At 45.1% G+C, this 27,042-nt stretch overlaps 1 protein-coding gene across 8 annotated transcripts in view; it reads right to left on the minus strand.

Moving 5' to 3' along the window:
* Nucleotides 1–27,042, minus strand: part of NUGGC (nuclear GTPase, germinal center associated) — a 99,937-nt gene that overhangs the window by 68,868 nt on the left and 4,027 nt on the right. For 3 of the 8 annotated variants that reach the window (XM_021665160.2, XM_021665159.2, XM_064368748.1), the window contains exons 1-8: nt 24,844–26,201; nt 21,732–22,097; nt 11,732–11,820; nt 7,360–7,464; nt 6,362–6,470; nt 5,045–5,267; nt 4,388–4,618; nt 1,130–1,339 (exon numbers count right to left, since the gene is read on the minus strand). In XM_021665160.2, the coding sequence (XP_021520835.2) occupies nt 1,130–1,339; nt 4,388–4,618; nt 5,045–5,267; nt 6,362–6,470; nt 7,360–7,464; nt 11,732–11,774 (921 nt within the window). In that variant the 5' untranslated portion in view covers nt 11,775–11,820; nt 21,732–22,097; nt 24,844–26,201. Of the gene's footprint in view, nt 1–1,129; nt 1,340–4,387; nt 4,619–5,044; nt 5,268–6,361; nt 6,471–7,359; nt 7,465–11,731; nt 11,821–20,177; nt 20,312–21,731; nt 22,098–24,843; nt 26,202–27,042 lie in introns of those variants that run through there. The other 5 variants (XM_021665154.2, XM_021665155.2, XM_021665158.2 and 2 more) reach the window with 5 other exon arrangements.

Genomic DNA, 27,042 nt, shown 5'->3' on the forward strand with positions numbered 1-27,042 from the left:
ATCGGTTGAACCCGGGAGGCAGAGGTTACAGTGAGCCGAAATCACGCCACTGCACTCCAGCTTGGGTGACAGAGCAAGACTCCATCTCAAAAAAAAAAAAAAAAAAAAGAAAAAAGAAAGACATAAAGACATAAAGACTAAAGTCAGACACTGGGAGGAACATGAACTGCAAGGTCATTTAGAGACAGGGCGAAGTCAGTCAGTTAGACACTGTAGATCCCAATGGCTTAGTAGAGAAAGCTGGGAGAGGGGCAGGACTTTGTGGAGCGATGCACAAAAGAAGCATGGGCACGAGACCACGCAGAGAATGACAGCGAGAGCAACTGCCTCCATCCCGACCTGCCATCCTGAGGCCTGGCTGTGTCTCCTGAGGTCCTTTGATAACGTTTTGATAACCCCTCTTAACTTGGGACTGCATCAGTGGGTGTTTCTGTTCCTTATAGCCAACGCAGTCTGCAGCCTCCTAGTTCTTGGTGACTGGCTGCAGCCTCTCTGCTTTGTCCCCAACACTTGGCCTCCCCGTTCCACTCTGTCCTTCATCACTCTGCTGACTCGAGCCACTGTATTGCTGGTCTTTCTCATACATCACACATACTTGTCCCGGCTCCAACAATCACATCCTGTGATTCCTCCCTCCCCAGTTTCTCTGGCCGCTCATATACTGCCAGGGCCCTGAGGCTTAGAACATAGAAATTAGAAGAATTTGGCAGAGTGTGGTGGCTCATGCTTGTAATCCCAGCACTTTGGGAGGCCAAGGCAGGTAGATCACAAGATCAGGAGTTCGAGACCAGCCTGGCCAACACAGTGAAACCCCGTCTCTATTAAAAATACAAAAATAAGCTGGGTATGGTGGCGGGTGCCTGTAATCCCAGCTACTAGGGAGGCTGAGGCAAGAGAATAGCTTGAACCCAGGAGGCGGAGGTTGCAGTGAGCCAAGACCACAACACTGCACTCTAGCCTGGGTGACAGAGCAAGACTCTGTCTCAAAAAAATAAATAAATAAATTAGTAGAATTTAATTCCAGTGAAGTCATAAAATCCCTGAAGCTGAAAGCAGAGCATTCTTTGTTGCTTGAGAAAGGATAGAGGTGTTGAGGGAAGAGAGAACTAAGCCTACTAAAGACAGTCACCTTTTTCCACATCTCGTCCCTCTTGCTGTTGAAATCACCTGTGCCTGGGATGTCCACCAGCACGACCCCTTCTGGGATCAGGTCGGATTTGGGAAGAGTCACTTCCACATGTTTGATCAAGGGCCAGATGTGCATCTCAGCGGCCTCTCCATGCCAGTCTCTCCTCTGCGTGCGGATGTAGGGGTCCAGCTTGATGGACAGCTCTTCTGCCTGAATAAGAAGGACAGAGTCACACACACCAGCCATGCTCCTAGCTCTGTTCTTCCGGGTTGGCTATGATGCAGGTTCATGGTAGGTATGCTGAGTAAGGGTAAGAAGTGTACCCAACAAGGGGTGTCAGGAGGTCTGCAATCAGGTCCGCAGGACCTAGAACCTGAGAGGCATCAGGAAGTTTAAGCTCCTTACCTTGCAGATGAAAAAAAACCAACGTTAGCTCAAATGGAACCTTAGGGAAGTTATAACATTGCTGGATAATAAGTTTATCTTCTCAACTACACTGAGTTCTAAAATTAACATAAGTAATATGTAATTGACATTTGCACTACCAGAAAGCTAGCGATGACTATAGAAAATTGACAGTGATATGGTAACCATATTTTCCAAATTGAAAATTGATCTAAAATTGGATCTTAGAGTTTTTTAAATTTATCTTCTGATTACAAAAAATACCTTGAGATGTGGGCATTTCTAGGATAGTTTAATGATGGTGAATGAGAGAGGGAATAGTTCTTAGACTACGGTTTCTGCTTAAACATGTCTTGAGACAATGACACATCCATGCCAGCAACTATGAGAGTGAATCTCAACTGGGGCACTTCAGGGGACAGAGGTTTTGGGATGTATGGTAGTCATTGTTAAATCAATTTCTATAGAATAGTACTGTAAGAAAGATAAAAATGTCAATTCTTTATATACATATATATATATATATATGGAGAGAGAGAGAGAGAGAGAGAGAGTTTTGCTTTTGTTACTCAGGCTGGAGTGCAATGGTGCAATCTCAGCTCAGCACAACCTCTGACTCCCAGGTTCAAGTAATTCTCCTGCCTCAGCCTCCTGAGTAGCTGGGATTACAGGCACATGCTACCATACTTGGCTAATTTTGTATTTTTAGTAGAGATGGGGTTTCTCCATGTTAGTCAGGCTGGTCTCAAACTCCCGACCTCAGGTGATCCACATGCCTCGGCCTCCCAAAGTGCTGGGATTACAGGCATAAGCCATCGCACCCAGCCTAGAATGTCAATTCTTAAGAGAGTTTAAATTAAATCGCTGGATTTGTTACAATCTGGGTAACGGGTAACAGATTTCATCAATATCAACCAAATGATAAACTACAAAAAAAGAAATAAAAGCTCTTTAAGATATTGTCATTTTAAAACAGAGCAGATATCATAAGAGAGAAGTCCAGGAAAAGGCATGGGCTTGAAAATCTCCTTTCTACAAGAGGGCTCAGCCCCCTAAACTGGTTCCGGGCAAACATCATTAGAGAAGGCAAACTCGGATTCTAGAATCTCCAGTGGAAACCCTGAATTTGTAAGCTTACTCATTGAGATAGTGATTCTGCTGACCTTGTTTCAGTGGGTAAATTTATGATGCTGGGAAGGAGTATTTCCAAATACGGATTGGCAAAGACATTGATACCCTTCTGTAAGTTGTATGTATTCAGATAAAGTAACTAGTCTTGTAATCATTGTGTTTCTTACATATGCTCAGTCTATGTTTTAGATATTAGAAGTATAATCATTTTAATAGTAATATTCATCTTAAAACTATAAGAAATGGGCACTATATTTGTTTGATTTTCTGGATATATAAGAGATGGCAAAGTGCTCTGAAAAGGTTTCATTCATTTAATTTCTAAGTGTGCCTAGTCAAGTATTTAAAACATTTTGAGAGACTCAAATATATTGAACTTTAACTGTAGTGCAAAAAGCCTAAAGAAGTGTGATTGATTATGTAAGCAGCATTAAATAGTTAAGGGAGATTTGCTTTGTTAATCAAGAGATAATTGAACATTAAACTTCAGGACACGTACAAACATTGTACCCATTTTACCAATAATCACTAGATTTACAAATAGAATAGCAATATTTAAGGTGTATTTAAAGGTGAGAGATACAAGAAAAACTAGGTTTTTAAATGTATAGCTTTCCTAAATTGAATGTCGGTTCCACAAATATTTTGTTTTAATTCAGAAATGAAATCTTAAAATGAAAAAGGTGGATCACGAGGTCAAGAGATCGAGACCATCCTGGTCAACATGGTGAAACCCCGTCTCTACTAATACAAAAAATTAGCTGGGCATGGTGGCGTGTGCCTGTAATCCCAGCTACTCGGGAGGCTGAGGCAGGAGAATTGCCTGAACCCAGGAGGCGGAGGTTGCGGTGAGCCGAGATCGCGCCATTGCACTCCAGCCTGGGTAACGAGCGAAACTCCGTCTCAAAAAAAAAAAAAAAACAAAACAAAAAAAAAAAACAAAACAAAAAACAAGATTATTGTTCTACTAGTTGCCTGTCCAGTCTCCATCCTGACCCTCTTTTATGCCAGCAGAATCCTGATTTTCTGTCTGACTGGGAGGCAGTGGAGCGAGACGGGTCGAAGGCGATCATGACAAGTCTGCTTTTCACTTTCTCTGGACTCCCTTTCAGGCAGGAAGGGCCATGTGGCTCAGTCCCGAACTCTGAAATCTATGTGGAAATTTATCAGCGGTATTTCTGGGAAAGCTTTTATTTTCTGATGAAAGGGCAGATGTGGCTGATGCCAACTTTTTATCCACTTTTTCCTTCCAGTAGGCTAGCATGAAGTCTAGCACTCCGGGAGCCATCTCATGATAGTGGGGGTGGCAGAAGACCAGAGGAACCAGAGAGGCTGATCTTGACATTGCTGAGCCACTAGACCAACCTGACCCCTACTGCCCCCAGACCTCTCACATGAGAAAAGGAATCAATTCCTGTTTGTTTAAGCCACTATAAGCCTTCTTAAAAAATCACTGGCAGGCCAGAGTATCCCGAATTATTCTCAAGTAACTGTAAATAGTCTTTTTTTGTACACAGTAACTCCTCCATTCACGTACAAAAAATTCCCACTTGACAGCCATAAATAATAAGGATAACTTGGGCTATGGATACTTCTAATTTGGGTAGCAACTTATTTCTTATTTCATATAAACACTATACCAGGAGCCAGTCCCCTGAGCAGATTCAACTGTTAGACTTGAGACCCAGGATGACATCAAGGAAAGCAGGAACTTGACGCTACCTCTTCCGCCTTGAGGGTGATGACTCTGCAGGTGGGGATCTTCCCTTTGGGCTTTGCCTTCAGTAACTCCTCATAGTTCTTACTTTCCGCCCCGTTTCCATAAATCATCTGTAGCTTCCAGGTGGCTTCCTCCACCGCCTCATCCCTGTTCCACGCATCTGCCTCTGCTCCGCCCAGCTCCTCCATCCTGTGCAGGAGTTTAGTCAGGTTCTTCAGCTCCTCCCTCCACTCCTGCCAAGGCAGAGTAGGGCCAAGCCCCTCTTGACACAGATACAGAGAACACTGACAAACAGAGGGGTCCGTCGCCCCCTGTGGGAGACCAGGGGGTTGCATATTCAGAAAATCTAGGACATCTACTTCGGGGTCTTGAAGAGGGAAATATTTGCCCAAAGTCTCATAACAATGTAGGACCAGACCCCTCCAGGCCAGACCCCTCCAGCCCACTAGATTAACTTTCGCCTGGAATGGGCTTTTTTCATTCAACAAACACATGAGCTGTATTTGCAGGGAATATAATGTCTCTGAGAAACAGTGAGAAGGAAAGAAAGGAAAGGAAGGAAAAAAGGAAGGGAAGGAAGAAGGAAAGGAGGGAGAGATGGAGGGAAGAGAAAGGATGAAGAGGGGAGGGGAGGTGATGGAAGGGGAGGGAACACTTACCTGGTCAGAGAGAAGATGGATTTTGGCCTCATACTGTACACAGCAGCCGGAGCTCACTTGTACAACGCAGGAAGTACATATGCTTTCTCCAGACACTGGTAGAAACATTGCTTGCTGGATGATGGCATTGATCAGGGAACTCTTCCCAGCCCCGGTGCTTCCAAATAACCCAATGTAGATTGGGTCCAATGTCGGCTTTTCAATCAAGGCAAGGAGCCTATTTCTGGATGAATTTTAAAATGCACATTGTCGTGGTCATCAAAGTTTAGACTGAAGAGCATTGAAACAGAATGCAAAGGAACTGAATTCTAATCCTGGGCATGTCACCACAAGCTTCTGAGTCTCTGCTCTCTCCTCTGTCAAAGGAGAATATCAATCCCTGTTTACTACAGAGAGTTGCCTGGGGATCAAGTGAGATTATGCAAAAATATTTGGTAATAATAATTCCACACAATCCCTGTAATGTCTACATAGATGTGAGGCATCTTTATTTGTATTCACTGGAAACTGCATATTCCTTTTTTTCTTTGTTTATGTGCCTGAGACAAGGTCTCACTTTGTCACCCAGGCTAGAGTGCAGTGGTGCAATCATGGCTTACTGCAGCCTCAACCTCCTGGGCTCAAGTGACCTTCTTACCTCAGCCTCTGAAGTAGCTGGGACTACAGGCATGCTCCAAGCTGCCTGGCTAACTTTTTTGTATTTTGTGTAGAGACAGGGTTTTGCCATATTTGCCAAGTGGTCCACCCGCCTCGGCCTCCCAAAGTGCTGAGATTACAGGTGTCAACCACTGCACCTGGACAGAAATTGCATATTCTTGACCCTAGAAATACCATGTGTACAGAGGTGAAGTATTAATAGTGTTAGGAGCAACACAGAGTCTTACTGAGCAGCAGAAATTGTACCCTCAGCACCACTCAAGTTCTTCACGTTGGCAAGGCACAAATAACTGGGGACATGAGCCCAGAGTCACACAGCCTTGGCTGAATTCTGGACCCTCTCACTGACCACCAGTGTGACTTTGTTCAAGTCTGGGCCTCTCTGAGCCACAATTTCAGTAAAATGGAAGTGATCATATAGCTCCTACTTTGTAGGAGTGTTGAATGGATTAAGTGATATTTGATATATAAAAAACACTTAGCAGACTACCTAACAGTGACAGCTCAATGAATGGCAACTACCCATAGCTACAGAAATTTGTATCCTTCTTTGCTTAGTTTCTAATTAAATACTTCCTTTCCTTGTTGAGGGAAAGCATCTATAATCGCCTAAGGAAAGACATTGACATAAGATTTCAGGGTTGTGGATTTCAGACTCACATGAGATACTTGACTCCATTAGGGACACTGTCATCTAGGAAGACCGACTGAATAAGTTTCTGGTAAGTGTTGCTCAAGACCCTTCTGGTCCGTGATTCCAGTTTTTCATCTAGAATTAACAGAGAGATGTCACCTGTAGGTACCTGGCAGGGATAAAGAACTAGGTCTCCAAAGGAGGTGTCTGCTGAACATTGCAGAGAAGGAAAAGAAAAGAAATGAAAAGCCGATTAAACAAGATGGCAAGTTATCTCACACTAGCTAGAGATGGTGGCTCACAGGAGAAAGCAATCATTGGTTCTGAAAATCTCCAAAGAGCCAGGCTGCTCTGAAACTCTGGTAACAGAAGTTATGATATGCTTTGCCACGGGCTTCAGCCACTTCTAGATTCTTCCTGCCTGTGGTCATAAAAAGAAAAAAAATGCAGCCGGGCGAGGTGGCTCACGTCTGTAATCCCAGCACTTTGGGAGGCTGAGGTGCGTAGATCACAAGGAGATCGAGACCATCTTGGCCAACATGGTGAAACCCTGTCTCTACTAAAAATACAAAAATTGGCTGGGCGTGGTGGCGTGTAGTCCCAGCTACTCGGGAGGCTGAGGCAGGAGAATCACTTGAACCGAGGAAGCGGAGGTTGCAGTGAGCTGAGATAGCACCACTGCACTCCAGCCTGGCAACAGAGCGAGACTCCATCTCAAAAAAAAAAAAAGAAGTCCAAGGACACCATGTTGACACCCACTGAAGCACCAACCTAATCATTTTCACAGGCTTTGTTCCAACCAGGAAGAAGTTATTTTGATAGCAACTCTCCTACCCAGAGATGCGTGGAGATAAATTGTCTAATTGCATGCCACTACAGAGACACTGAGACCTCTCTTTCCGAAACAGGTTCATTTGAAGATGTTTCATCCAGCTTCAGAAATTAACTTCCTCTTCCTTTGAGCATTTTAACATATTTGGAACAGAACAGAACCATGTTAAAACAACAGTTTCAGGGCACTCACATTCCTTAAGGGAGCTCTGCTCTACGGAGGGAAACGCTCGGAACCGCTGGTCTCGATCTGATTTCCTTCTTTTTCTGGTTGGTTCTTTAAATAAATCATCTTCAACTAGAGAAAAACAGAGGTTATATAAGATTGTAGGTGTTGGGGCATGGTATTCTTGCCCTACCTCTATCAGCACACAAACCCAAAGAGTCTAACAGACTGGCTGGGTGCGTGGTTCACGCCTGTAATTGGAAGCATGAGGGATTACATTCCTGGGAGGCCAAGGTGGGAGGATGGCTTGAGGTCAGGAGTTCGAGACATGCCTGGGCAACACAGCAAGATCCTTGTGTCAAAAAAAAGTTGTTGTTTTTTTTTTGGTAGTGACAGGGGTCTTACTGTGTTACCCAGCAGGCTGGAGTGCTGTGGCATGATCACGACTCACTGTAGCCTCAACCTCCTAGGCTCAAGTGATCCTCCCACCTCAGCCTCCAAAGTAGCTGGGACTACAGGCACACACCATCACACCTGGCAAATTTTTGTAGAGACGGTGCTTCACCATGTTGCCCAGGTTGGTCTCAAACTTACCAAAATTAAAAAAAAAAAAATTATTTTTAATTAGCCAGGTGTGGTAGTGCACACCTGCAGCCCTAGCTACTCAGGAGGCTGATGCGGGAGGGTCACTTAAGCCCAGGAGTTATAGGATGCATGCAGTGGGCTGTGATTTTGCCACTGCACTCCAACCTGGGTGACAGCAAGACCCTGTCTCAAAAAAACAAAAACAAAAAATAAAATAAATAACAACAACAAAAAAGAGGAACTGCTTCCAGCTCTGTCAGCCCATAAACTCATTGGGGAAAAAACCCTGTTGGATCATTCTAGCTTGGTTTCTACTTTTCAGAGTCACAAGACTGTCTGCATTTAGTTACAAAATGTAGAGTTCAATCTATCTCCCCAGATAAAAAGTTGCTATTTGCAACTTCTCAGAAGCCAAAGTGGCTGGATATTTTTCACCAAATGCCAAGTTTTAGGAAATCAACCGACTGTGTAGAGGGAAGCTCAAGACAGGGTCAAGGGCGTGGTGAGCAAAGTCCTCTGGGAGGTCATTTCAGACTAGGAAAGAAATTGACCAGAAACAGATTGCACAGGAAAATAGGGGCCGAGTGACCAGGAAAAATCACTTCTTCCTTGAGGCTCAATTTCCTCAACTGTAAAATGAGAGAACTGACAAAAAAAAAAAATACACGTGCATTACAAGAGTTTGGATGGCTGCCATTCAGAAACAAAATTTGGGGGAATTTTCTCCCTTCTTCACTTGGAGACATCAGCAGCTGCTTCCTTACATAAGCGAGAACAGAAATCACTTAGAAGGTGGTCTTTGAAGCTCTGCTGAGATTCATTCACTTAAGTGATTTCCCTCGTTATGGAGTGAAGGGCTGATTGGGCCCACCAGCCTAAGGAAGGGATGTAACCCAAATGCTGTATTTTAGATGGGTTTTAGAAAATACCCCTTGGGGCTGGGCACGGTGGCTCACACCTATAATCCCAGCACTTTGGGAGTCTGAGGTGGGCGGATCACGAGGTCAGGAGTTCAAGACCAGCCTGGTCAACATGGTGAAACCTCATCTGTACTAAAATACAAAAATTAGTAATCCCAGCTACTCGGGAAGCTGAGGCAGGAGAATTGCTTAAACCCGGAGGTAGAGGTTGCAGTGAGCCAAGATCGCACCACTGCACTCCAGCCTGGGCAATGGAGTGAGACTCCATCTCAAAAAGAAAGAAAGAAAACACCCCTTGGTTGTGTTTACCTGGCTAGAAAGGGGCAAGAGGTGGGTCTTTGAGGTGACGGTTGTTGAAACTGGCCCTAACTCAGTGCCCCCGGGGCTGGCCTGTGCCTTACAAAATGGCCATGAGGTGATCCGAAAGAGTTGATCCACAAGAATCACAGGGACGCCATGATGTTCCAAAACTCAGTGTGACATTCCGAGGTCATTCTCTGAGGAACCACAGAGAAGGAACGTCACACGTGCCCCAGGTTGGCAGCCCACACAGAAGGCCCAGTCTCCGCCTGGGGGCTCCAGACACAGATCTCCCAGACAGTCCAGGCAGCCTTCCCTCTCTGTTCAACCTTACATCTTCCAGAACAAATGGAAGCCAACGCACACCCCGAAGAATATTCTAGCATGAGCCATGCTAATTGCCAAGGGCTGAGTCTCTGCCACCTCATGCTCCACACCCCTGCAGCAACTGAGAGTTGAGAGAGGTTACACTTCGACCGGCCCCTCTCTCTCAGACACTGCAACTGATGATTGAGCTCAAATTGAAGAAATCGCCCTGGGTCCGTTTGAGGACTGCCTTCTAAATACCAAGTGGGTGCTGGCTCGACGGCTGGAGCTGGAGAGTAAGAGGCAGAGAAAGAAGAGCCAGCTACCTGAGGCCAGCTACCGGCTGAAGAACACTTTCATCTGTGCTTCAAAAAGCCTCTCAGAACTCCGGGATATGTCCCCAGGGTGTAAGGGACGTAGACTTTGTCACTCAGGAACTCTTTTGGGTAAACAGTGTTTGCCTAATCTCTTAGCCAAGTGGATAAAACAAGGGCTAAGTCCACACATCCAGGGCCCTTATTTCAACATTGTAAGGACTGACAACGAATCTGATAAGAGATTGGAAGCTTATTTCTCAACTAAAGCAAAGGCTAGGAAGTCCAACACAGATGGGTTGAAAACTTTTTCTTCAATTTCTAAAATGCAAAACTATCCGGAAAGGAGAAAGTGTTCCATCTTGATTTATACCATGTAAGGGTAGTATTTATATTACATTGTAACCAAAATAAACTAGCGTGAACTTGGATCACAGATCTTATTATTCCTGTTCATCGCTCAAGCACCTCCTTGCCCTTTCAAGAATTCTCCACCGAATTGTCCTAGGAACCAGGCTCTCTGGGTAGATGATGGCAGTGCCCTAGCACAGCACTGCTGTTCCTTCTTGCCACCACAAGGTGTCACTTTTGAAAACTGATCCCCCAACAGCCTGAGCTGAGATGCAGTGTCATGGGTGACTTTTTTTTTTTTTTTGAGTCGGGGTCTCCACTGTCGCCCAGGTTGGAGTGCAGTGGCAGGGTCATGGCCCACTGCAGCCTCAACCTCCCTGGCTCAAGCAATCCTCTGACCTCAACTCCCAAGTAGCTAGGACTACAGGCACTCACCACCACGCCTGGCTAACTTGTTTTTTTTAGAGATGGAGTCTTGCTGTGTTGCCCAGGCATGTCTTGAACTCCTGGGCTCAAGCGATCCTCCTGCCTTGGCTTCCCAAAATGCTGAGATTACAGGCATGATTCAGACCATTGCCAGAGACTGCCAGAAACCTTTCAAGCAAAACGAACCCATTCTTCAGGGTTAAGTTTAACTGAGGGGACCCCGAAGTGGCAGTTCTTCCTAGATGCCTGCTCAGGCTTGCTTCAGACGCTAGCATCATCCCACAACCCAGAAACACTGCTTCACCTTGCCCCAAGGGAATCTATCCCCTCAGAGCGAGGAAAAGTATCTTCTTCAGTCCTCAAAACACAAAGGATGTGATGCACCGCTGTTTTCTGCACCTGGGGGGTTACATCCCTGTCATCGCCTGCAGGGAAGCTCCCTCATTGGCTCCAAGGGCCTTGTACCAGCCTTCTGAGGGAGGGAAGCCACCCACACTGGCTCCAGTGTGACTCACCCTTCCAGGAGCTGCTCCAGGGTACCTACACCTCTCCTTCTAAGGAAAGCCACCTAACATCATTCCAGGGGGCTTGTAAGAGAGGCTACCTTCAGAGAGTCCGAGATGACTTTCTGGAACATTATTATTATTATTTTTGAGATGGAGTCTTGCTCTGTGGCCCAGGCTGGAGTGCAGTGGTGCAATCTCAGCTCACTGCAACCTCCACCTCCCGGGTTCAAGCGATTCTCCTGCCTCAGCCTCCCGAGTAGTCAGGACTACAGGTGTGCATCACCACACCCTGCTCATTTTTGTATTTTTGGTGGAAATGAGGTTTCACTGTGTTGGTCAGGCTGGTCACGAACTCCTGACCTCAGGTGATCCACCAGCCTCAGCCTCCCAAATTGCTGGGATCACACATGAACCACTGTGCCCAGCCTGGAACATTATTTTTTTTTAAGGAAGAAAGCCCCATTTATTTAACTGCTCGCCAAACAGTTCAGCTCATGAATAGGCTATTTCAGTTACTGTTGAAATAACTGTTGTTCATTCACTATTTAAACTTGTCATAAGAAAGCACCTTCTGAATAAAGAGTAAGGAACTATAGCAACAGTTAAATATAGTCCCAACCCATTTGCCATTTATCCTGTAACAGTAATCCGTTCCTATGGCCTCCATCAGGAGATGCTGCAGAGATGTTACCTGGATGTGGTTCCTGGGCGAAAACATCCTTCGTTTCTGCCATGCCTTGTTACGTGAACACCTGCTCTTCTCCCCTTAGGAGAACCAGCCTGTGAAGACAAAGTACAAAGACAGGTAGGACAGCGGAATTTGAAAATATAGAAGGTAAAACCTAAGGATGTGTAAATCTGCTTGTGCGGTGTTTCTGCCCCTTCCAACTTATCTCTCAATCTCTCACAACACCTAATACACCGCTTAAATGGAAATATGACAAAGATCAGTGTTTGAACACTGGTTTCCAGTAATACTTGTATCTATAAGAGTCTAGGCCGGGTGCGGTGGCTCACACCTGTAATCCTAGCACTTTGGGAGGCCAAGGTGGTAGGATCACTTGAGGTCAGGAGTTCAAGACCAGCCTGGCCAACATGGTAAAACCCCATCTCTACTAAAAATACAAAAATTAGCAGGGCATGGTGGTGGGCACCAGCTACTCGGGAGGCTGAGGCAGGAGGATCACTGGAATCTGGGAGGAGGAGGTTGCAGTGAGCCAGGATGGAACCACTGAACTCCAGCCTGGACAACAAAGCGAGACTCTGTCTTGAGTAAGAAAAAAAAAAAAGAGTCTAAACCAATATTACCTGAGAGCTTTAGAGTAACTCACGCTGAAATGAGAATAAGCCCCTGGTGACCAGAGCTGTGAAGGTGAATTTACATAGCTTCGCTGCTTTGGGTGGCGTCCGTGCTCCAGTGGGGCAAGCCTTGAACCCTGTGCTAGTGATACTTAGTTCCAGTAAGTCTCAGCAGGAATCTGGGAGGTGGAGGGAACATTAGATATTCCTAGAGTTCCCCGGAATTGCTTTGCAGGGGCTGCTGACTGAGGAGGGAGATGCAGTGACTTGGTTCCCTGGACCTTCCTCATCGACCGCGACTTCCACCGGGAGGACATTGCGCCTGGGCTCTACTTGCGGCTGGCAGCACAGAGCGTCTGCAGGAGGGAGAGGAGAGCCGCATCCAAAAGAAGAAGGGACAGATCCAGTTGCTCTCCAGTCCACCGGCAGATAGGGCTTGGACATGGAGGGAAAACTGGACCCATGGAGGCTCAGAACACTGGGCACTGCCCAGGCAGGGTGGAATCTGCTAGCCCGGAGCTGGTTCGTCTCCACCCATAGAGAACTTGGGGAACATAAGTGGGGAGCACCCAACGTGCTTACTGGTTGTTATCTGATGTTTCTGTTTGGATCACTCAGCTGTGCATTTCAAGAGCAGAGTCTTCAGCCCTTCTGAAATATGCAAAATCCCTCCTGATCTGTCAACCCCCACTAGACCCACAGGCAGTTATTTAGGGAGACTGGGCCTCATTTACATATTAACCCCAAATTAAAATCACCATTCATCAGTTACTCTTAGTTTGGTTTGCATATAGGAACTGACTAAACGGCTTGTGTGTTGGTGGGTGTTGGGTGAATGTGCTGAGATCCCCTATTAAGGGTTCCGAGGCTTAGGTGGAGCTCGTTCCCTCTCCCTTCCTCCTCTCTGCAGCCACTCTCAGACCATCCCACACTCCTTACAGTTCTCTAAAGCCAGGTATCCTATTGAACACCTGAGCATTGTAGCACATGTGGGGTTCCCTTCCCTTCTTCTCCCAGGCGAATTCCTGCTCTTTCTTCAAAATCCTGTTTTGGTGCTTCCTCTGGGAAATGATGTCCTATTCTCAGTCATTCTGCTCTTGTGTCCCCGCCACTGCATACACACTGTGTTTATGTCTCTGTGCTGTGTCTCTGTATACACTGGGCTACGTTTCTGTCTCTTCCTCCTGGTTGAACCACTTGAGGTTAGAGGACTGCATTTTTTTTTCAGTGTTGCATTTCTATCGAGAAGGGCAAAGACTGACTGTAATGGTCGCTGAATGAATGGATCACATAACAGATGAGAAGCTTTTGATGAGATTCCACACCAAAGGATGTTTAAAAGCTAAATGTGTTGTTTCTGTCTGGTGGTTTGTTTGCTAAATGTGTTGTTTTCTGTCTGGTGGTGACAGAGTCTCGTTCTGTCACCCAGACTGGAGTGCAGTGGCATGATCTCAGTTTACTGCAACCTCCACCTCCTGGGTTCAAGTGATTCTCCTGCCTCAGCCTCCCGAGTAGCTGGGATTAGAGGCATGCACCATCATGCCTGGCTAATTTTTGATTTTTAGTAGAGACGGGGTTTTGCCATGTTGGCCAGGCTGGTCTTGAACTCCTGGACTCAAGTGATCCACCTGCCTCAGCCTCCCAAAGTGTTGGGATTATAAGCGTGAGCCACTGCACCTGGCCCTGAATTCATTTTTGATATGTTAGAGTCCTGGCTTAAAGAGTAAAGCAAAGAGTAGAAATAAATAGCAAAGTATGCAAATGAAGCAGCACTCCCAGTGAGGACTCTCCACAGGGATGAGGAATACTTGACATGAGGAAGGGAAGACACAGGTAAAGGCAGACGATGGGCAGGGGCTCCAGGGTGGTCCTCAAATGCATTACCTTAGAGCTGCAAATAAAAGAGACGTGCTGCATATTTTCTAGGGTTCCCAGAGGGTAGAACTGGATCCATTAGGTGGAAAGTATAAGAAAGCATTTTGGCTTAACATTCTCAAGTAATCAGAGTTGCCCAAAATGGAATGAGCTCCCTTAGGAAGCAGTGAGTTTTCTGCCTCCAGAGGTGTCTCAAGCTATCTTAATATGACCACCTAATAATGACACTGGACTAGATAAATTTTAAGCCTTCTTCAAATCCCAAGATTCTATGTTCCCACTTGAAATTTTCACCAGGAAAGCTGGTACTCTATGAAGTTACTAAATTTCACAGGAGGCACAAGCAATTTCTGGTTTGGAATACTGAGTCGGAAATGCTGACACACACCAAAACTTAGGTGAGTTATGAGAAAAAAGGGCTAGATGGGCCGGGGCGGTGGATCACGCCTGTAATCCCAGCACTTTGGGAGGCTGAGGTGGGCAGATCACGAGGTCAGAGGTTTGAGACCAGCCTGGCCAACATGGTGAAACCCCGTCTCTACTAAAAATACAAAAAATTATCCAGGCGTGGTGGCAGGCGTTTATAGTCCCAGCTACTTGACAGACTGAGGCAGGAGAATGGCTTGAACCCAGGAGGCAGAGGTTGCAATGAGCCGAGATAGTGCCACTGCACTCCAGCGTGGGCAAGAGAGTGAGACTCTGTCACAAGAAAAAAAGGGTAGATAGGCTATATAATGGGTAAATATACCATAATGTGTATCAATAATTTTAGGCAGGGCGTGATGGCTCATATCTATAATCCCAGCACTTTGGGAGGCTGAGGCAGGAGGATTGATTGAGCCCAGGAGTTTGAGACCAGCCTAGACAACCAAGTGAAACCCTGACATTACCAAAAAAAAAAAAAAAAAAATCAGCTGGGTGTGGTGACGCACACCTGTACCACTGGGTATTTGGGAGGCTGAGGTGGAAGGATCCCTTGAGCCTGGGAGTTCAAGGTTGCAGTGAGCTATGATTGCACCACTGCATTCCAGCCTGCGTGACAGCAGGACCCTGTCTCAAAGAAAAAAAATTAGATACAGAACTAGGATTACCCCTAGGAAAAAGATCTGTCATTTTCTAAAGAGAGCAGTTCAAGGAGTGACTCACACAAAATGTTCCGCATCATATTGTCACAGTGAGCACTGGAAGCAAAACAAAATGTATGTCCCAACCCATGGACAAATCCAGGGTCGACCTCCAGCACAGCTGGTGTGCTGGAATTCAAATTCTAGGAGGAAACAGTGGAGCCAGATAAAGTGCAAAAGAACTGATAGGCCAAGTTGATAAGAGTCATTCAGACACTGAGATTAGGGCCTTCGATTGAGAGAGCTGTGGACTAACGGGCACACAATCAAAGGGCTTGGAGTTTAGAGCAGAAGCAGCTGTAGTCACCGAATTCTGGAATATGGGTAGTGGTTTTGGCTTCTTTCAGAATCACAGGAACTTTAGTTCATTTGACTTCGTTTACCAAATCAACAGTACGCAGTGTCCAGCAAAGGCCCTTAGCACATAACTAGCTGGGGTTGTTGGGTTGGGTTGGGTTGGGTTTAGCTGCATGCAATGAAGACAGAAAACCACACACTTTCCTCTGTAGCAGCATCTGTGGCCTCCGTATACAAGTCATTTGTGAACTCTAACTGAAATTTGGAATGGTTGGAAATGATGTGGATTTGGCTGTGGTGGATTGGGCTTCAAATTCCTTCGGCCAGTGTTCAAAGACTGGTAGGAAGGGATCATCTGATGACCAAACAAAAACACTGGCAAATGGAAAGGGATCATTTACAAAAGGGCTCAGAGGACGAAGAAAATAAACACCAAGTACTAAAAAGGAAAACCAATAAGCAAATAGGGGTAGTTTGGTACAGACACTCAGTACATAGTCATTGGGTTGCACTCAGTGATGAGGTGGGAAGAACACTAGGCTGGAAATCAGGCGTGGAAGCTTTCAGCTCCGGCTTTGCCACCAATTAATGAAGCTAGAGGACTTCCAACAAGTGACCCTGGGCCTCAGGTTTCCCATGTGTAAGGCAAAGACTGAACTAGTCCTTAAAGTGTGAGTGTTCTCTGATTTCGATTAGTGCTAAAAGGACAAAAATTCACACTTTGAAAATGTCAGGCCGGGCACAGTGCCTCACACCTATAATTCCAGCATTTTGGGAGGCCAAGGCAGGCAGATCACTTGAGGTTAGAAGTTCAAGACCAGCCTGACCAACATGGTGAAATCCTGTCTCTACTAAAAATACAAAAATTAGCTGGGTGTGGTGCTGTGCACCTGTAATCCCAGCTACTCAAGAGGCTGAGGCAAGAGAATCGCTTGAACCTGGGAGGCAGAGGTTGCAGTGAGCTGAGATCGCGCCATTGCACTTCAGCCTGGGCGACAGACCGAGGCTCCATCTCAAAAAAAAAAAAAAAAAAACTTGGGAAAATGTCACTTGTCATTGAAACTGAGACTGTACCAATGATTAGGGCTTCTGTGTGGCCAAGAGCAGAACAACTGAGAGTACTGTGATTTCAAGTGCATCGTATTAAAGAGAAAATGAGCCACAGGAGTCTAGTCCTGCTTGAAGTCATCCTGCAGTCCACACTCCCCAAAGGAAGGAATGGTGATGACCATTGTGAAAATTTGGTTTCTGTGGAGAAGCAATTGAAAACTGTCCAAATTTATTGCTCAGACCGGCAAAGTTCTGCCTGTGTGGTTTATTTCACTTACATTTCGATGCGGTTAGCACTGAAGTCTTGCTTTTAGTACTTATTTACATTCATGTGCACCGAACCTAAGAATAGCGTCTTTTAAATAAGACTCTGCACATTCAGCTAGACATAGGAAGGTCACACAGAACCGGTTTCCTGATAAATCGTTATAACTTTCACAGTTATTCTTCCTTCTCTCACTCTCCTTTTCTTCTGTTTGTGTTTGCTTATTATCTTTTTTCTTACAGGAAAATCACAGAAGCAACACAAATCCAGGTCATTCCTGTACTAGAACAGCTGCATATCATGGCATTAAATAAAGAATGCAGGCCAGGTGCAGTGGCTCATGTCTATAATCCCAGTACTTTGGGAGGCTGAGGCAGGCAGATCATGAGGTCAGGAGTTCAAGACCAGCCTGACCAACATACTAAAACCCCATCCCTACTAAAAATACAAAAATTAGCCGGGTGTGGTGGCATGTGCTTCTGTAATAACAGCTACTCAGGAGGCTGAGGCAGGAGAATCGCTTGAACTCAAGAGGCGGAGGTTGCAGTGAGCCAAGATAGCGTCACTGCACTCCAGCCTGGGTGACAGAGGGAGACTCTGTCTCAGAAAAAAAAAAAAAAAAAAAAAAAAGAATGCTAGGGTCCCTTCTTCCTCAAATCCAGACCCTGAGGCCCAGGAAGGGGAACAAAGTTGTCCAAGTTCACATAGTAAGGTTAAGGCAATGGGGACTGAAACTCAGGTTTCCTGACTCCAAGTTCAGTGTTCTTTTCATCACATTCAGCAACCTCTAACAGGCAGTATTTAAAAAAGCCCTCTGGAGCTCAGGCGTAGGGGAATGGAAGGAGTAGCAACCACAAAGGAGGGTTCCCTCAAATGCATGGCAGAGGCATTTCCTGAGAAGGAAGGCTGATGAGTAGGGAGAGAGTTTTTGTTCTGTCACCAGAATGAAGTGCAGTGGCACACGAGCTCAGCTCACGGCAACTTCCACCTCCCAGGTTCAAGCGATTCTCCTGCCCCACCCTCCCAAGTGGCTGGGATTACTGGCACCCGCCACCACACCCAGCTCATTTTTGTATCTTTAGTAGAGATGGGGTTTCACCATGTTGGCCAGGCTGGCTTCAAACTCCTGACCTCAGGTGATCAGCCTGCCTCAGCCTCCCAAAGTGCTAGGATTACAGGCATGAGCCACCAGGCCCAACCTTCCTGCCTGGAAACTCAAAGACACCTCAAAAGTAAAACAGGCCAGAGAGAGAAAGAGAGAGACTATGGGAGGAGTACATTTCCACTGTATTTTTTGTGTCCAATGCAAAAATCAATGTGTTTATTACAAAGGACAAATGTCCTTTTCTTTTCCCCTAGTTATTCTCCTTTAGTCAGAATCTCATTTCGCCCTACCTCACCTCGCATCATTAACCCTTTCCAACACTATTCTTGTTTTCCTTTCACTTTTACCCCTCCAAAGTAGCATAATATTTAAAAAATTCAAATTCTTAAATTAGCAAAGTTTCTCAAAGGAGCATTTTGGCCATTAGCATTGGTTTACTCTCTACTTTTAATAAATATGGGAAGTGCTTGGTACACAGCAAGCACTAAACAAATTATTTGTTGAATGAATGATGATAGATAGATGATAGACAGATAGATAGACGATAAATAGAATCTTTTTTGTGTGTGTGTACATATATATATTTTTTTGAGATGGAGTCTCACTCTGTCACCCAGGCTGGAGTGCAGTGGCATGATCTCAGCTCACTGCAACCTCCACCTTCTGGGTTCAAGCAATTCTCCTGCCTCAGCCTCCTGAGTAGCTGAGATTATAGGCGCATGCTACCATGCCTAGCTAACTTTTTGTATTTTTTTTTTTTTTTTTTTTTTTTTGTAGAGATGGGGTTTCACCATGTTGGTCAGGCTGGTCTCAAACTCCTGACTTCATCATCCACCCACCTCAGCCTCCCAAAGTGCTGAGATTACAGGCGTGAGCCACTGTGCCCGGCCTTTGTATCTATATCTATAGATAAATCTATCTATAATATTAAGAATAGCAGGAAGTATATTTATTATTTTATTTATTCATTCAACAAATATTTGTGAGTACCTATGGTGCACCAGGCACTGTTCTAGATACGGGGGTGCAGCAGGGAACAATAAGGGCACGGTATCTGCAAACACAGGGCTTCCATATTCCAGATGTGAATGGTGGAGTGAAAATTTCTAGGGATTTGGAGTCAGAATGCCTGGATTTTTGCTCCTGCGTTCAAACTTTAATGCAACATAGAGTAAATCACCTGATCTGTCTGAGTGTCCATTTCTCCACATATAGGATAGAAATGATTAAAAAAAAAAAAACTATATCAAGAGTTCATTGGCTGGGTGCAGTGGCTCACACCTGTAATCCCAGCATTTTGGGAGGCCGAGGTAGGCAGATTACTTGAGGTCAGGAGATTGAGACCATCCTGGCCAACATGGTGAAACTCCGTCTCTACTAAAGATAGAAAAATTAGCCAGTGTGGTGCTGCGTGCCTGTAATCCCAGCTACTTGGGAGGCTGGGGCAGGAGAATCACTTGAACCTGGAAAACGGAGGTTGCAGTGAGTCGAGATCGCACCACTGAACTCCAGCCTGGGCAACAGAGGGAGACTCCATCTCAAAAAAAAAAAAAAAAAAAAGAGTTTGTTGTGCGAATTAAATGTGATAATGAATGCAGAATTGCTCTACAGGCACTTATGCATCTGTACAAATGTTATTTTTTGAATATTTTGTGAAGGTCATTAAACTAGAAGTCAGTGTTGTATCATCCAAGCTGTGTCTGTTTAGTCTTTGGGAAACAGATGCCACCTTAGCCAAGATCCTGGCTCCCATTCTTGTCCCTATTGATCAAGTACATTGAGGATGCTCTACCATCTTCCTTAAAGAATCTGGTCAAGTTTTTTCTTGCTCTCACAATAAGGCAAGCTAAAGAATGAAAGAAGGAAGAAGAGGAGACTGTTAAGGAAATGATAGAAAGTTGATGAAATTTAGAATTTATTTCCTTTCTCTTTGAGTCGGGGTTTAGGTTTCAGTGACTATGGTGTTCCAGCATTTCCTAAGCACCTCACTGGCCACTGCACTGCTCTTCCAAATGAGGGATGTCCCAAAGGAGCAATTTAAACACATTAACTCAGAAGCAAACGCCAAACATGGGCCTCCAAATCTCTAAAGGAAAAGAGATATGTTTTCAGCATAACACACCGGTTAATGCGTTCAGCATTAGAAGTGTGGCCACCGGAAGCAGTCATGGTAGAAGAGAGGCTTTGAGATGACATGTTTTTCTCCATCTTTCTTCCCTAGGAAAAGCGGTAAGCAAAATAAGCAGATATTTTCATAATGTACTTTAGCAGATTCCAGTGAAACGAAGTTGAATCTTCTCATATTGCTCTCCCAAGCTTGTTAAAGCTAATGAGGCATAAGATGACATTTCCATCCTTATCAGGAATTCATGCACCTGTCAGCAATTTCTGTAATAGCTGTTTTCTTTTGGGAGGAATGATGAATGACTTGCCTAACATCACACTGTTCAGTAAAATTCAAACTAAAACCTGATTCTCCCAATTTCTAGCCCACTGGCCTTTTTCACAGCCTTAAAATTCACTTAACAGTCTGAGCATGGTAACTCATGCCAGTAATCCCAGCACTTTGGGAGGTTGAGATGAAAGGATCCCTTGAGCCCAGGAGTTTGAGACCACGAGCCTTGGTAAAAAAGTGAGACCCTCATCTCTACAAAAAAAAAATTTTTTTAATTAGCTGGGTGTGGTAGCATGCATCTGTAGTCCCAGTTACTCAGGAGGCTAAGGCAGGAGGATTACCTGAGCTCAGAAGGTCAAGATTACAGTGAGCCATGTTCACACCACTGCACTCCAGCCTAGGTAAGAGAGTGAGGCCTCAGAAACACACAAAAACCCCGAAATTCACTTAGACAAACAGAGAAGTAAAATTCACTTTCCCTCAAGAAATAACTTGTTTTAAGAAAGTCAAATGAAAGAGAAGAGAGACAAGTGTCCCATACAGAAGAATTCCAAATAATTGATGTAGCTACTCCACCCTCAGGGAGGGAGAACAGAACTCCCTGCTCCGTGTGCTGCGTGTAGCAACTTCTTTCCAACGAAAACACTGCAGAGATTGGAGCGGGGAAAGGGTCACTTTACAGCAGAGAAACCAGACAAGCACTGCCTCCGCCAGGCGGCCAGGGTCAACACCAACAGTCCTAAATCACGTTGACGATATGGACCCTTGATATGATGTGACGAGAACAGCACTTTAACTCCGTGACTCCTTCCCCAAAACCCGTAATTCCAGTCTAATCACAAGAAAAACGTCAAACAGATGCCAATAGAGAAGAATCCTACAAAACACCCAACCAGAACCCCTCAAAAATGCCATATTCCTCAAAAACAAGGAGAGTCTGAGACACAACGTTATAGATAAGAGGAGCCTAAGGGAACACGGTAAATGTAATGTGCTATCCTGAATAGGACTCTACAGTAGAAAACAGACGTTAGATAAAAACCAAGAATCTGAATCAAGTACAGCTTTCAGTTTAATAATAACATATCAGCATTGGTTCATCAGTTGTAATAAATATACCACACTAATATAATAGGGGAAGTTGGGTGGGTATTACATAGGAATGCTCTGAATTATCTTCTCAATGTTTCTGTAAACTCAAAAGTGTTCTAAAACTTAAGGTCCATTTTTAAAAAATCAACCACAAATTACAGTATAAATTACATAAAAGAAACAACTTACCAAACGTCACTGAACAGAAGAAAACAAAGTTCTGCGTTGGTTACAGGAGTCCACAAAGGAGATGGTGGCAGCTTCTCCTTGGTTCAGGTATTTCAAACCAGCTGGAGGACGTAGCCCTTTGGGGCCACAATTGCAGAGCCACGTTTACACAGCAGAAGTGAAACTGACTTGCCGTCAGGGGGCTATTTACCATGGTCTCCTCCCACAGATACTGATTTATGATGTCTTCTCCTTTCACATAAATCTAAATTTGCCAGGCACAGTGGTTCACACCTGTAATCCCAGCACTTTGGGAGGCCAAGGCTGGCAGATGACTTGAGGTCAGGAGTACAAGAGCAACCTGGCCAGCATGGTGAAACCCTGTTTCTACCAAAAATACAAAACAAAAATTTTGAAAGATTAGCTGGGCGTGGTGGCGCATGCCTGTGATCCCAGCTGCTCGGGAGGCTGAGGCAGAGAATCGCTTGAGCCTGGAAGGTGGAGATTGCAGTGAGCTGAAATCATGCCACCGTAGTCCAGCCTGGGTAACAGAGCATCTCAAAAGAAAAAAAAAATCTAAATGATACATGAAATGGGGATCTTGCTTCCTTCTCTGCCATGTTGCCACATGCAGGCAGATCTGTATTTTTTGCTTTCCAAATGCATCGCCACATCCCCCTGAAGCATCCTCTCTCTGAGGGTGAACACGGTTCAAATGACCTGGCTCACTGAAGTAGATGGGCAAAAATGCCCCAGGTCCAAGAGAGACAAAGCACTGGGTTTGAGACACCCAACTGGAAGACATGACTGGGAGAGATGGATGCTATGAGATAATAAATACAAACTTATTCTTGACCCTAAGTCTTCAAATTCACCAAAAATAACATTTGGTGAATCCGACGTTGTTAGATTCATTGGATTGTTTGGATGGAGAAATGAGTGATATACTGTTTAAATCTCTTTTTTGAATTTACATTTTAAATCCGTATATTTTTATTTATTTATTTATTTAGAGACAAGGTCTTGCTCTGTCACCCAGGCTGGAGTGCAGTGGCACAATCATGGCTCACTGCAGCCTCGACCTCCCGGGCTCAAGCCATCCTCCCACCTCAGCCTCCTGGGTAGCTGGGACCACAGCCATGGGCCATCACGCCCAGCTAATTTTAAATTCATATTTTTAATAAACCCAGAAAACAAAAATGTTAAAGTGTTGTCCAGGAGAGATGAAAATACAACCCGCTTCACTTTGCTGTGTCTGGAAACCCAAACCATCACATCAAATACAGGGAAAAAGCTGTTCCTTGAACCCTCAGCTTCAGGGTGTCTATTACCATTAAAGGCCAACTCAGTCATCACCAAGACAACCCTCAGTACTCCAGGTATGTATTTAGTCCAAAGAGGGGATTCAGAAGGCAAAGAGGTCAGAACAGGAAAAGAATTGAAGATAAATGTTTAGACTGGTCTTAAAAACTGCTTTGAACTTTTGGCAAGATGATGTCCCTCCTCCATAGAAACACCAAGGTAAAGTTCAAAACAAAGAAAGTCACCATGAATGTCATCCTGGGTGCTGAGTCTTATACTGATCTCTCTAGGCAAAATCACACCTGACACTTACATTCATGTCACAGGTGCTCAGCTCTCCCTCTACTGGCTATTTCTTAGCTTCAACGATTAACCGCTAATGCTACTAAATTACTTAATAACTGAAATTAATTTTGAGCATTTTTAAAGCTTCCTGGGGCCAGGCACGGTGGCTCACACCTGTAATCCCAGCACTTTGGGAGGCCGAGGTGGGCAGATCACTTGAGGTCAGGAGTACAAGAGCAGCCTGGCCAACATGGTGAAACCCGTTTCTACTAAAAATACAAAAATTAGCCAGGTGTGGTGGTGTGTGCCTGTAATCCCAGCTACTTAGGAGGCTGAGGTGGAAGAATGGCTTGAACCTGGGAGGCAGAGGTTGCAGTGAGCCAAGATAAAGCCACTGCACTCCAGCTGGATGACAAATCGAGAGTCTGTCTCAGGGCTCTGTGGAATAACAAAGCTTCCTGGGTTCTGTTTTTGTTTGTTTGTTTTACATGGGGTCTCACTCTGTCACCCAGGCTATAGTGGTGTGATTGTGGCTCATTGCAACCTGGACCTCCTGGGCTTAAGTGATCCTCCCACCTCAGCCTCCCAAGCAGCTGGGACTACAGGCATGCCACCACACTTGGCATATACATATATGTATATCTTTAGTAGAGATGAAGTCTCCTTATGTTACCCAGGCTGGTCTCAAACTCCTGAGCTCAAGCAATCCTCCCACCTCAGCCTCCCAAAGTGTTGGGATTATGGGCATAAGCCACCAGGCCCAGCCTCTGGGGTTCTTTATGGTAGTCCTTGGCACCTGCTATTGGATACCTGGATGCTAAGCCTATTCGATGTTTCTCCATTCTCTCAGGCTGAAATTTCCATTGAACTCACTGAAAACACTGAAGCAATGAAAACGCCCACAGAGTCTCATTATCACACCCAACCACCTACCAGGTGCTCTTCCCTCCAGCCTGTTACTAATGAACTATCCACGTGCCCATTAAAGACCAAATCCCTTCTCTGTGCACCAGATTCCATCCCTCTCTCTCTAACTGAAGGACCACGTAGACTACTTCCTCCTCTTCTCTTAATTCACCAAACTTTTACTCCTCACTGGATTATTCCCATCGGTGAACAGACTTGATGTCATTTATTCCATTTTAACAAACACTTCCCTGGATCTCCATTTCCCTGCCAGGTATTAGAACATTTCTCTGCACTTCTTTATGACAAAACTCCTAGGCCAGGCAGGGTGTTAGCACTTTGGGAGGCTGAGACGAGAGGATCACTTGAGCTCAGGAGTTTAAGACCAGCCTCAGCAACATAAGGAGACCCCCACCTCAACAAAAAATAAAAATAAAAATTAGCCAGGCATGGTGACACATGCCCATAGTCCCAGCTACTTGAGGGGCTGAGACGGAAGGATGACTTCAGCCTGGGAGGTGGAGGCTGCAGTGAGCTGTGGTTGCACCATTGCACTCCAGCCTGGGTGACAGAGCAAGACCTTGTCTCCAAACCAACCAACCAACCCCCATAACTTCTCAAAAGAGTTGTGTATACTTACTGTCTCAAATTATTTTCCTCTCAAGCTAATATAAACCTATTCCAGTCAAGCCTTCACCCTTCCCATTCCATTAAAACTGTTCTTTTCAAAGTCCACAGTGATCCTGGTCAATTTTCAACCTTTATCTCCCTTGAGCCATCAGGAGCATTTGAACTGATTGATCATTCCATTCTGTTTGACAAACTTTCTACATTGGCCTTTGAGATATCCGCTCCTAGTTTTCCTCCCACCTCCCTGGAAGTGTCCCTGTCTTCTTTGCTGGTTATTCCCTTGCTTTTCAACCTGTTAATAAAATACTCCAAGGCTTTGTCTCTGGTGTCATTCCTTTCCACAGCCACCTTGTTTCATAGCTTTCAATTTCACTCACATGTCAATAGCTCTCGGCTGATATCCACTGTCAGTCTCTTTCATGTCTTCCTGTTCACTAGTCATCCCAATATACAACACGTTCAAAGCAACCCCTGCCAGTCCCTTGAGACACCTCTCCACCTAATCTCCATTTCAGCTAATGATCATACACTGTTCCAGTCCCTCAGTGCAAAAACTTTGGTGTCACACTCGATTTTGCTGTCTGCCTTTTATATTCCACATCTGATCTGTTAGGAAGTCTTGTTGAAATCTTCAAATTATATTCAGAATCTGAACACTTCTTACCACCCCTACTGCTGACTACCCCGATTCAAGTCACAATAATCTCTGGCCTCATTCAATGGTTCCTAAACTTTGCTGCCCAATGGAAGAACCCAGGATCTTTTACAGATCCTAATGCCTGACTCCCACCACTTGATATTCTGATGTAATAGGTGTGGGATGTGATCTGGGTACTGGAATTTTTCACTGCTCTCCAGCTGACTCAAATTGCAGCAAAAGTTTGGGAATCACTGGCCTGGCTATGGTAACCACTACCCACCTGATCTTCCCACTTCTAAGCCAACTCCCTCCACAGTCTATTCTCAATGCAGCACATAGACATGCTTTTAGATTACAGATCAGATCTAATCATTTCTCTGCTAAAAGCTCCAATGGCTCCCCATCTCACTCACAGTAAAAGCCAAAGGCTTTTCAATGGCTTACAAGATCTCACATGAGCTGCACTGCCCCTGACCCACGCCCCACTCCTCTGACCCCTTTCACGTTGCCTCACCCACTGCTCCCACGATGTCAGCCTCATCACTCTCCTTGAACATCCTCTCATCTCGGACCCAGGCATCCTCTCACCTAAGACCTTTGCACTAACCGTCACCTCAGCCGGAAATACTCTTTCCCACGTATCTGCACATCAAGTATTAGCTCAAAAATCACATTCTCAATAAGGCCTTCTGTAACCTCTATTTAAAATTACACCTATAACCACCCATCTCCCTCCCTCTCTCTCTCAGGTAAAAGAGGAAAGAGGCAGAGGATGGTGCCGTTAGATAAGGAAGAGCAGATCTGGAGTAATGATGGAGTTCTATTTTGGACATGTTAAGTTCGAGATGCCTATCGGACACCCAAATCTAACAAGATATCAAACAGTGGAGAAGCTGGGGTTGGACTGGAAACCTGGCAGCAGATATGTGGCGCTCTGAGGGTCACCTTGGAGAGACAAGGCTGAGTGACCCCCATGGAACACTAGTATTCTGAGGTGAGGCAGAGACAGAGTCCATAAAAGAAAGAGAAGAAAAACCAAGAGTGGAGGGCCCCATCATAAAAGATTTTCATGGAAGTGTTGACAAAAACAGTTGAACACTGTAAAACACTTGAAGAGATTTATGTTTTATTTATTTATTTTTTTGAGATGGAGTTTCACTCGTCGCCCAAGCTGGAGTGCAACGGCGCAATCTCAACTCACAGCAACCTCCACCTCCCAGGTTCAAGCGATGCTCCTGCCTCAGCCTCCCAAGTAGCTGGGATTATAGGCATGTGCCACCACACCCGGGTAATTTTTAAATATATTTTCAGTAGACATGGGGTTTCTCCATGTTGGTCGGGCTGCTCTTGAACTCCCGACCTCAGGTGATCTGCCTGCCTCAGCCTCCCAAAGTTCTGGGATTACAGGCATGACATTTTTTCTGAGCCATAATATGAGTGACCAATTGACGCAAGACAGGCAAGTCTCAAAATTGGGGATTTGCCTGGGAGGGTTCTCAGCTTTGCCCAGGAAACAATTCAAGGCTGAGCTGGTGGTGTTAAATAGCAACTTGCATTGAAGTGGCAGTG

This window comes from Aotus nancymaae, unplaced genomic scaffold, assembly GCF_030222135.1.
Source record: "Aotus nancymaae isolate 86718 unplaced genomic scaffold, 86718_ANA_hifiasm-v0.15.2.pri h1tg000079l, whole genome shotgun sequence".
In the NCBI taxonomy this organism is placed as follows: Eukaryota; Metazoa; Chordata; class Mammalia; order Primates; family Aotidae; genus Aotus; species Aotus nancymaae.